Source organism: Stegodyphus dumicola, chromosome 11, assembly GCF_044657685.1.
Source record: "Stegodyphus dumicola isolate Sdum_Otavi_A_Nest chromosome 11, ASM4465768v1".
Classification (NCBI taxonomy): Eukaryota; Metazoa; Arthropoda; class Arachnida; order Araneae; family Eresidae; genus Stegodyphus; species Stegodyphus dumicola.
Genome location: NC_140778.1, coordinates 46,054,503 through 46,067,099, shown reverse-complemented (window position 1 = coordinate 46,067,099; position 12,597 = coordinate 46,054,503). Strand labels below are relative to the sequence as shown.

General features: G+C 31.8%; 1 protein-coding gene across 1 annotated transcript; it reads left to right on the top strand.

Moving 5' to 3' along the window:
• The first annotated feature begins 1,252 nt into the window (after window positions 1-1,252).
• On the top strand, window positions 1,253-9,769 carry LOC118180337 (uncharacterized). The gene has a single exon (XM_085826640.1). The coding sequence runs from the start codon at window positions 2,757-2,759 to the stop codon at window positions 3,864-3,866; it is 1,110 nt and encodes a 369-aa protein (XP_085682766.1). The 5' UTR covers window positions 1,253-2,756; the 3' UTR covers window positions 3,867-9,769.
• The last annotated feature ends 2,828 nt before the right edge of the window (window positions 9,770-12,597 follow it).

Here is a 12,597-nt window from a genome sequence, read left to right as displayed (position 1 = left end):
TCTCCCCATTCAAAAAGAGATCGTAACCAATTTTTTCCAGTTTTTTCCAAGATGGGGGGGGGAGAAGAAAACCTAGGATGGAATAACACGACACACAGAGAGAAAGAGAGAAAAAAAACGCCATCTTGTCATTTTCTGATAGGGTACCGGTGTTCGAATACTTTTGTGACCGACTGTACCATATTAACAGTACAATAGGCTCAAATTCTAAGTAATTGAGAAGGCCCATCAGCTGAACACTGGTGGTTTGACTTCAATTTCTGGAGAAAAGGCTGGTTGCATGTCCATTTTTCCATGTGTAAAACGAGTTAATTAATGCAGTGAGCTACACACACATAATTTAAAACTATTTAAACATATTTATATGCATCTCTCACAATTCACAACAATATTCAAAACCGTTGGCATTTAAATACACCTAATAAAATGCATAGAAGTTTCTATATATATTAATGAATAAATTAATTTAAGTAACCCGAAAATTCAAAATAACTTGCATCAAATCAAAAAACACTATAAGTTTCTATACCTATGAAATAATACATTTTGCTGATTATTTTTTATTTTGCCTGCATTATTGATGAATAATGCAATCGCGCAGTGCGTACCAACCATTATACTACATAAATTTAATTATATATGAGAGAAAAAAAAACGAATGAGTTTCTACAGTCGCGCACAAGCTTACATTCAGCTTAAATCAATGCAAAAATCTATGTTGATCTGAGGAGAGAAAACTTCAGTGACGGCACAGCCAATAGACAGAGAGAACGCATTTTCGTTTGTTTACCCCAAGTGAGCTAACCTGTTATTTCTACGGACCTTGGGTGTGAATAACCTCTTACCTAATCGCACCGTTTAGCCACTGCGCTGTAGATCCATCTAGGGATATCTAGTTGGCCTTGGCGAGACTCGCTCTCCTCTCTGCTGTCGAGTGGAAAGAAAATCCCGACTGGTTTTCCGATATCGATCTCGACCGGTGTCCAGACTAGACCCCATATATATATTATCGTGTCGGGTGATATATATATATATGCGTTTATTTATAATATATATAATTCTGGATTTGGAGTTTTTAAGTTTTTGTTCCTTTATAATTAGGGCTTTTATTTTTAAAACAATTTATAAGCATAAGCCAAAAAAACGCCAATGAATATTTTTATTAGCAAAAATGTTGTCAAAGTAGTCGTCACAGTACTAAAGTACCCAGAAATCGTAGTTTGTTTTGCTGGCGTTAGCTATCTTAAATGTGAAGCATTGGATAAGATAGATGAAGCACAAAGTGGCGCCTAAAAGGCGAGATTAAAATACAAAGCCTTAATAATGTAGTAAATCTTGAGATAAGCAATTGACTAGACCTATGTACAAACAACAGGGATTTTGTATAATGTGTGTCGGTAAGTAAACATTTGTATGTTTACATATGGAACAGCCAAAAGACAACTCCAGCGCCATCTGTTAAAAGAGACAACCTAGAAAGTTGGCCTTGTCACAATTCAGACATATTTGAGTTGGTATATCCAAAACTGCTTGAAGTGCCTTTGGAAAACCTACCATGCAGTTTGACCTTAATCTTTTACACTCTATGTTTGATAGCAATATTAATGTGTTTTTTAGATAATGTTCATCGTGGAGTACCGAACGAGTAGTTTTTACTGTAGGTTAGTGTAAGGGTTTCTTCGTCTTCGGCAAAATGCTTTGCAAATTGTGTACTTTTATATGCCTAACTGGTGTACTGTTTTGAACTTCTAACTGTTAAGCATTGGCCGACAGCTCTAGGAAAAAAAAAAAAAAAAAAGAATTTCACGTAATCGTTATATAGCCTAAATTCATAATTAAGCATTTACTCGAGGAAGAACAGTTATATTTGTGTGAATTATAATAAATTAATTTTTAATGGAGTGCTACTAGAAATTATGGCTTGCTTGTATCATTCCTTAGGTAAGTCTTGTGCACAATATATATCGCTGCTTTTATGAAAATAGTCATAAGTATTTGTACAGGATACTGAATGCTTGCTTGAAGCATCCAAGAACTATTTTCGGTTGTATTGGCAAGAAACAACCATTTAATCAGATGCTGTGTTAAATAAAAGCAAAATCTGTACAAATGAACCCTTATTTAATGCACCCCATTCAAGTAATAAAAATAGTGAATTAATATAACCAAAGGAAAATTGAAAGGTAACGCCTGGTCATTAGTTACAAGAAATATAATGTTAAGAAACATTATAGCAGTAATGCTATTGCAGTGAATGACCAGTACTTTCATTGGATTTACCTGTGCTTCCTTAGGTATACCTGTGATAGAATTAGAAACATGTTGAATTAATCCACTGTGGTTCTTTCTTTTAGTCTCTTGTTCTTCTCAGAGACAGGCATGAATAGTTCACCGCAGCTTTCTTACTTTCTTGACTGCTGTTGTGGTAGTTCGTCATAATAGCTGGCTGATGCAGTTTTCTCCATCCAAACTTTACATATAGCAGATGTGCTTAATTGATTGAAATACCAAAGAGCCATTCACGACCATGATGTTATGTTGTGAAATTTATTTACAGAAATCATAACAACTACGGGGTAAACTTTCACTTAATCAACCCCTGTTACATCCGTGCAAAACAAAAATAACATCATGACATATGCAAGTTAAATAATATCAAGATTCCTTTATATATAGAACGCATGAGTTCAGGCCTAGGAGCTATGTAACAGAACATCTAGAAAAAGCAATATTTTAAAAGCATTAAACTCGTATCCATGCAGGACAGAAATATGATGTGCGAGGTGAACAATCAGACATTTGAATTAAACTATACTTCAGACAAGCAAATGATTACTCGCACATTGCAGAAACCTCATGTCTGTGAGGTATGTAACAAAACATTTAGCCAGAAGGGTAGTTTGCTCAAGCATGTGCTTATTCACACTGGAGAGAAACCTCATGTGTGTGAGGTATGTAACCTCTCCTTTAGACAAAAAGGTGATTTAACTAGGCATATGCTTATTCATACAGGAGAGAAACCTCATGTATGTGAATTTTGTAACAAACCATTTAGACGAAAAAGCAATTTAAACGCCCATGTGCTTTTTCATAAGCGGCAGAAACTTAATGTGGGTGAGATACATAACAAGTCTTTTGCTGAAAAGAAGTATATAATTCGCCATATGCCTATTCACTTGGGGAAGGAACCTTATGTATGTGAAGTATGTAATAAATCATTTATTTATAAAGGTAATTTAAATGTGCATATGCTTATACACACAGGAGAGAAACTTCATGTATGTAAGGTATGTAATAAGTCATTTACACAAAAGCCTGCTTTAAACAACCATATGTTTCTCCACACAGGAGAGAAACCTCATGTGTGTGAAGTATGTAACAAGTCATTCAGAATGAAGAGTGATTTAAATCGGCATATGCTTTTTCACACAGGAGAGAAACCTTTTGTGTGTGAAGTATGCAACAAATCATATAGACAGAAATGGGAATTAAACTTGCATATGCTTAACCACACAGGAGAGAAACCTTATGTGTGCGAAGTCTGTAACAAATCATTTAGACCAAAATGGGAACTAAACTCCCATATGCGTATCCATACAGGAGACAAACCTTATGTGTGTGAAATTTGCAACAGATCATTCATTCATAAAGGTTATTTAAGGGAGCATATGTTTATTCACACAGGAGAGAAACCTTACCAGTGCGAAGTGTGTAAAAAATCATTTCGACAAAGTGCTACTCTAAGGAGACATTTGCGTATTCATACAGGAAAGAAACCTCATGTGTGCGAGGTATGTCAGAAGTCATTTGCGCGTAAAGATATATTACACAAACATATGCGTATGCACGCAGGTGATAAACCTTGATTTTGCCATGTGTTAAAACGGTGTTTAACTCTTTGACCACAGAAGGATTTGGGTCTAAAACCTAAATTTCTGAAAACTACGGGGAAATTGCAAAATCACCCACTGCTTCATACGTTTTTAAGAATTGCACATACTCAGTATCCATGTACACATCGACCCATTTTCACTTAAAAAAAAAATCCCAGAATTGCTCACAAAATGGCATTGTGCACTCTCTTAACTTAATCCATGTACACATCGACCTATTTTCACTTAAAATGTCAAAGAAAATTGACAAAAATCCAATTCTTCGTGCTCTTGTAAAAAGCACCAAACAAATAAGTGGGCGATTCTGCACTTTAGCCCTACGATGAGAATTAGGTATTTTGAATTAAAATACCAGAATGCTCTTAGTTTTAACCTCAAATCTATCTGTTTTAATACACTACTTTAATTTCCCAGACATATTTCAAGATGCAGATATATGCATTGAGTGATGCTAGAAAAAGCCACACATGTATGTCCTTGCTGGCTGGAGAATTAGGCATTTCATTTAAACAATCTTTTGCATATTTCCACAAGGAAAAAAATCTTTGTATTTATGAGATATGTAGGAAGTTAAAATGAAAGTTTAAACAAGTATGTTCTTATCCACGCAGCAGAGAAAATCATGAGTTATATAACAAGTTGTTTGGCGGGATAAAGAATTTAAAGAAATGTGTATTTATATAGAAAGAAGCTTTATATGTTTTTAAGACACATGAGTTTCATAAAAACCTTTAATTATATATGCAATAAGGATTTGTCTATACTGCTAAATAACCTCATTAAATCAGGTATGTAATTTGTTGCTTATTCTAAATGCTTAATAAACTATTTATTTGTTTGTATAAACCTTATACTTCATTAAGCAAGATGAGTATGTCTGCAAGATACCTAGATGATTTTAAAGGAATGTTGATCTAAAGCAATATAGTAGAAGTCCAGAAATCCGCAACGCTTGGGACCAGAAGTTGTGTGGATTTCAGGATAGAAAAGATAATATTCAGACTAAAAGTGCAAAATAAATAAGGCGTATTAGATACATTTAATTTAATTATTATATACATTAATACAATAATTATATGTATTTATATTATTGTTACATATATAAACTGATTATATTATATTGTTTATTTACATTACGCTCCTCTATTTTTTAACTAGCATGAATCTGCTTCACCTTTTCTCTCAGGAATAGTCCCAAAATAGGTACCCCATCACTCCGACGCTGCTGGAACCACTTGTACAAGACAGCATCGAGGTTTGCCGATTTCGCCTCGTAAAGATTTCCGGTGTTAGAATCACTGTTGCTGTAAAATTTCAACAGCTTTTCTTCATTGTTTTGTGTATCATACACAGTCCCTGTGGCAATTCCATAGGATTCTGCTATAAATCCAGCAGTAGCACGTGCCTCCACCTTTAGAAGGAATTTCCACTTTTTTAATTACCGTCAATGCAACATGTTTACGTTTTTCAATGTTGCAAGCAGTAAAATCATGAGTGCGTTTCTTATTTATCAGTGTATTAAAAAGCGCTGAAATTAAAAATATTCTTAATGTATCCACAAAATGTCCGGGTAAAATAAACGACATTACTAAACGATCTTGTGAAATAACAAAGCTCAGAAAGTACAACAGCGGGAACTTGAAAGAAGAGTTAATCGTCTGCTTTTATACCTTGCATATGCAGATTGGAGGGGAAAGAACTCTTATCATGGTGTCAATAATTTGGTATTTCTGTTATGACTCATTATTATGACATCATTAGCCAGTATTTTTTCTTCGATATTTCGTACTCCATATTGCAGTTTCCGGAACCTATAAACTAATTGTTTATATTTTAAGAGGCAGCGCAGATTTCAGGTCCGCGGATTTTCGGTATTAGACTGTATTTTTTAATCCTTGTCATATAACAAGCCCACTTACGAATGAAAGATTTAAAGCAATATATGCATAGGCCGACTGAAAAAGCTTAGACTGATCCATTTAATCAGAATCACGTGGCTTTAGGAGTTTTGCATTTGCACTACTATCCAATTTTAAATTCTTCATACTTTTTCGCCTTCTCATCGAAAGAAAACCTTCTACTAGTTACCTGTTAAGTAAAGAGAATGTCCAGAAATCAAGTATTTCTTTGTAGGTGGATAACCCATGTGGCTTTGTCATATTCAAGTAATCTATCTTAACCTAAATGATATACAGTCAAAAGTCATTAATTTGGACACCCATAATCTGGAATGATCTATAATCCGGACCTCAAAGCTACAAACTTTCTGTGCATGCGTCGCGTTGACGAGTAGCGTAAGACCTTTACGGCTGCTCGTCCCTTTACGGCCTGACGCTGCGTAAGACCTTTACGGTTGCGAATATGCTTGTGCACAAAATACATTTACGAGTGCGCATTTAATGTATAATGGACGGCATAAGCTAAGCTAAAATTATGTAATTATCTATTTCAGTTAATGTTGCAGATTGCGTTGTTCCTTAATCTTCGAATTGGATCCGGCTTATTATTTTTTGCAGACTGTTAGAGCAATTTTATAAAAGTAAGCTTGAACTTTCGATTATGTCAAATAGAATTTCTGATATATATTTATTAATATGTAAAGGATCTACAAAGCGAAAGTGTGTTTCAAAGTTCATTAAACAAAAAGTGGAATTACTGCAAAAAAATGGATAAAGGCATATACTTTGTTTATTTAAACTTTAGCGTTTGTTTATCCAATCTTTAGCGTTTATCTAAACCTTGTTTATCTTTAACGCCGCGGCGCACAATGAATTGGAAGTTGATCTGTCAGCACTATCCTTATCTTCAGGGCAGATGTTTTTATTTTATTTGGCTTATAATTCCTTACTAAATGTAGTATTTCATCTCAATGTACTCCGTCTTTGATATGATTTAAATCAAATTCCTCGTCATTATAATTCGCTTCCGATAGCGAAGAAAGTGACAGAGGTTATTAAAAACCAAAAAATTTCGATTGACACATTAGTCGGTAGACACAGCAATTATAGGACTTGAACAGCGGAATTTTGTAACTGAACAAGAAATTATGTCTGTTTATAAAATTAAAGAGAATGTATTATCACATAAAAAACGAAGCAACTTAAACAACTTACATTGAAAGAAATGTTTAATGAATTTTGTAACTGAACAAGAAATTATATCTGTTTATAAAATTAAAGAGAATGTATTATCACATAAAAAACGACGCAACTTAAACAGCTTACGTTGAAAGAAATGTTTAATAAAGTAAACAAATAAATATTAAGCTTTTTTTTTTTTTGTAAATTTTGATACCCTTTAGGTTATAATTGTTCTTTATTTTATAAATTACGGTTTCATATTTTTAATTTTATAATTTCTGCATGCCATCTTACCAGATTTGAACTGATAATCTATAATCCGGAATCGCCGAAGTCCCGACGAGTCCGGATTAACGACTTTTGACTGTATCGTTGTGTGAAAAACGTGCATTATATTGTAGATTTTAAATATTATTTTCATATTGTCTTGCAAGTGTCATAAAATGCACCTGGTATTATCACAGCAAATAAGGCTTTCCTTCCTTGTGACTTGTCAGAACTGCACTTTTATTAATTGACAGTTGTAAAAGTGTCAGCGAGGAATTCTGGCTATCAGTGGTAAAAAAAAATCTGAATTCTAACATTCTCTAATGTGTGCAGATTTCCTTGTTAAATTTCACTCAGTTCTTTTAACGATCTCTCTCTTCTCATTAGTGACATTATATCGCAGTTCTCATGAACAGAAAATTTGTTATTTACATTACAATGTCTTCTAAGTGTAAAAGTGATGATAGTACCAGTGCATCTAATATTGGAAAAAGCTGTAATGTGTTATCCATTAAAGAAAAATTGGTGCTACTTTGGTAGACGGTTGCACGGATTTTTGGCAATGTACATTGGCGCAATTGTTGGCGCGGGCTTAAGAAACGTCAGCCATCTTGAAAAACGCTGTTTTTACGCATAGTAAAGTATTCGAAACTTTAAAAAAATAAATATCGTTAAAAGTAAAGGATTAATTTTTTGTTGAAAATGTCGTTTTTTAAGACTGCAGGCAAGTGTAAATAAATACATTTACTATGAGTATAAAATACTAAAGTAAGGTTATTATTACTTTCATATAGCAAAGAAGAGAATAAAAACACCGCTATAAAAACATTGGGCCAACGTTTAATTAGATTAAAATAGTACTGAAATTGAATATCGAATTAAAAACCATCCTATCAACATTTAAAAGAATTAGAATATTATCAAATTCAAATACTTTAAAATACGTTATATAGGATATAATTAACATTAAAACATATGGATAATAATTATCTCAGCAATTTCTGAAAATAGTGTATTAATTTTTTTTAACAAAAATTGAAGTATACAATTATAAAATAAAAGAAAAATATGTACTTACATTTTTTTGAGTATTTAACCTGTTGTTTATTGATAAGTACCACAAAAAAATCAGAATCATAATTTAGATAACATCTTTGAAGGAATTCGAAGATATGAATTAAATTTTAAAACGGCGCGGAAATGCACAATTTGTAATCAATCAGGGAGCTGATTACAGCTCGTTAATGCACAAATATTCTATAACCAATCAAAGAGCTTATTACATCACGGCTAGAATTAAAATTATTTAAAAATTCACACATAATAAAATCATTTTTTTAAAAATGCAAAATTAAATTGTATTTTAATATTTAACAGCCATAAATAATGTTTAAAACATTAGATTAAATTTATACATATTAAAATGAATTACTTTTAAAGTAAGGTGACGTCATTGATTACATCATCCACAACATAAAATTTCATAAAATATGATAAACAATAAAATTTTTATTTCAAATAAAAATGCAAAATTAAATTGATTTTTAATATTTAAAAGCCATAAATAATATTTTAAACATGGAATTTATGCACAAAAAACGCATTATTTTTTAAATAAAATGACAACAAAGTATCGGTTACCATAAATAACTTATCCAGCAATGGGTTTACCATAAGTTGTATTACTCGCCAAAGGGAAATCGCCAAAATCCATGCGACCGTCTACCAAAGTAGCACCGAAAAATTTTGAAAAGTAAATTTTGTATTATTGTGTTAAAAATACAGCATATTTTATTATTGTGTATTAACATTGGTAATGTCCTAGCATACCATATTTATTCAATTAAACTTCACTGAATTTATATATATTGCATTGATATCTTATTTTACGTTATATTCGCTACTATTTGGGGCACGTCCTGCAACCCATTATCTGTGAATATAAAATACTATTGTACCATGTTTTCTGTTCTTGCATTTTGTGGAAAAGCAGATTTCGAAAAAATGTTTATATGTGTGTGGAGGATTTTAAATCATTCCAGTTATTAGACATTCTGATTTTAAATGTTCTACTTTATGGACAAATACTGGAATATGAATAACAACTACTATATAAATGATTCTCAGAGCATTATAAATACATGTATTAAGTGCATTTATTATTAATTCTCTGTGTATATGCAAAACTTTTTATGGAGTGTCAGTAAAAAGTTTTATGATGAGTTAATTATAAATAAAATTAATGCATTCATTGCCATCTATGAGAATTCTCTAAGTTGGCAAACTGAGTTCACTTGACAGCTATGAGAATACTTGTAGTTGATTGCCACATCATTAAATCACAGAATGCATCAAGTGTAATGTTTATGTCTTTGGTGAAAAGTCTAAACAATATGGCATACTAAAATGGACATTTGTTTCTCTAAATAAAGTTACAGTAACTAAATGTTTAGGATGCAAAAATATATATATTCATGACATGTTTTGAAGATCACAGAAAATAAAAGATATTTTTACTATGTTGAAGTTTGACTATGCTGAAGGGTATTATGAATTTATTTACTGCTAAAAGTATTCTGTGATGTCACTCAGACAGTATAGCGGTTAGGGGAACCTACTACCGTACTGAAGGGCCCGGGTTCGAATCCCATAGAAAACATGGATGTTTATAAATGTATAGTGTCGGTGTGGCATGGCTGCACTCTAAATATGCAACAAGCCAAAAGTCCTCTTGTGTGGGTTGGTGGAAGACTCCCAGGGTGCATTTCCTGAGGTGAAGTTCCTGATTGAGGGTGGAAAATAGAAGTCTAACCTCTCTTCGGAATAAACTCTGGCAACCATTGTTCCATGTAATATGAACAAGACGACCACAACAACAGTAATCTGTGATATCCATGGAGGTAAGAATTGCTCTATGGTCTAAATCTCTATACAGTGGTTTCAATCTTTGGTCTCCAGAAGGGGTGTTTTTTGTTTACATCTAGAGCATCCTTGACAGTGCTTTCATAGTATATCCACACACGACATTTTCACACTAATCAAAAAGCAGGAATACTTCTGCATAAAAGAAGCATTCATTGTTGGATAGATAATAGCAATTTGTATAGTTTAGAGGCATTAACGCAAAAATCACATCTTGATTATTTTTTGATAACTTGCAACAACAATTTTGATTAAGAGTTTATTTTATAAAATTCTAAGCTAGTGAAATATAAAAAAATATAGATTTTATTAAAATATATATTATGCATAAAGAATGAAAAATACTTTAATCTTTTAACTGTCGAGTTATTTTGATGATTTGGGTGCATAAATTATCAATTTTTTTTATTCCAAAAATGAAAAGTTTCCCTCGCAATCAAAAAAATGCCGCACACTTTGAACTTTATATCCTTTGAAACCTCCAGTAAAGTGCTGCCATGTGTTGAATTGAAGCTGAAATAAACTTCTCACGATATATATTCAGGTATAACAATATGATGCACACAAAAAATAATTAGCCCGAGTAATATTTGGGCGTGTTTGGAATACCAGTGAATTTCGGGCATGACAGTTAAAAGGTTATGGTACATTGTGCCAAAAAAAAAAATGGGACAATTCTATATCTCCGTTCTACTGGGCCAAATGATGAAATTCAAATTGTGTTTTTCATGTCTCGAAAGCGCGACTTAGGATATCTATTACATTTCTATATAGCATTATTCGGTACTATTCGGTTTTGAGGGCCATAAAAAATTGCCAAACTATTGTTGATGCCAGTGCTGCCAAAAATAATTGCGGCAACCCTGACGCAAGAAAGAAAGTATAATAGTAAATAGCTATTTAAGATTGATGTTTTAATTTAGATGAAAGGTTAATTTCATATAATACTTTTTTATTATAATTTATATAAAAAAGGCTAAACATGACTGAATGGAAGCATAAGAGTAAATAACTATTTCAGATCATTATTATAATTTATATAAAAATTGCTAAATGTAACTGAATGGATGCCTGCATCGATATTTCGCTACCGAGTTATCGCTAAAGCATAGTTTCATGTCGTTGGTTCTTCAAGCATAATTTTCTATAATGAATGAGGCCTTTTTTTGAAAAATTCTCAGTAAAGTGCAGAATCGCCCACTTATTTGTTCGCCGCTTTTTACAAGGGTAAAAACAATTGGATTTTTGTCAATTTTCTTTTACATTTTAAGTGAAAATACATTGATGTGTACATAGATAAAGTCAAAGGTGTGCGCAGTGTCATTTTTGTGCAATTCTAAGATTTTTTTTTTTTTTTTTTTAAGTGAAAATAGGTTGACGGGCACATGGATACCGAGTATGTGCAATTCTTAAAAATGCGTTGATTCTGCACTTTAACCAAAATTCTATTGCAGATTTTTCGTCATGGGCAATTCCCAAATTGTTAAGTCCATAGGATATCAAAAAAAGAATTTAAAAATTAATCTAGTATTTCAATGGTGTCTTAAAAAATATAGAACTATATAAATGTACGCAATCTGAAATCGGCACGTATGCTAGATTTGGCGCACTGTTAATGGGCGCATTTGCTAGATTTGGTACATTTGTGTATACATTTTCGCTGCGAATTTTTACGATCGTCAAAACGAAATAGCACCCATTATTCTAACATAGGTATTTTGACACAAAATTGGACTTTTTCTGAAATGATATGTCAATGTTTTTCAATATTTTGATTCTACAACTCAAATTATGCCTAAATACTAAATTTTGTAAAATTTGGTGTGAAATTTATGGAGAAATTCAAAAATTTAACTTGCCATATTTTTGTCAGTTTGCACTAAGAATAATTCACTTGTCAAACTTCTTAATTTATAGCAACCTCTTTTCCTTTCCTTTTTTTCATTCCAGACGAGCAAAAAAAAAAAATCGTTTATACTTTAAAATAATTTTAAGAAACTGCATAAACCACATTTGGAATTATTATCGCTTATAACAAATATGCCAAATTTCAAAATGTGCCAATATGTTAATTCATGTATATCAGAAATTTTTGAATTGAAAGCTATTTTTTTTTGCAGTTGTGCCTAGAAATACATCTAAGATGATGTTTAAAATTTTATAGGCTATAAATCAAAAGTTTTTTTTTGAAAAATTTATAAAAATTATTTTAAAATACAAATTTTAAAAATAAATCATAAAAAAGGGGCAAATTTTATTTATAATGAACTTAAATTTTGAAATGTGAAAGGAAGAATATAATAAGTTTAATAAAAAAAAAAAGAGAGATTAACAAATATATGCCAAATTAAATTAACATTGAAGCTATTTTTTATTGAGTCGTAAAATCGAAATATTGAAAGTCTAATTTTTCTGAAATTTTGTGTCAAAATACC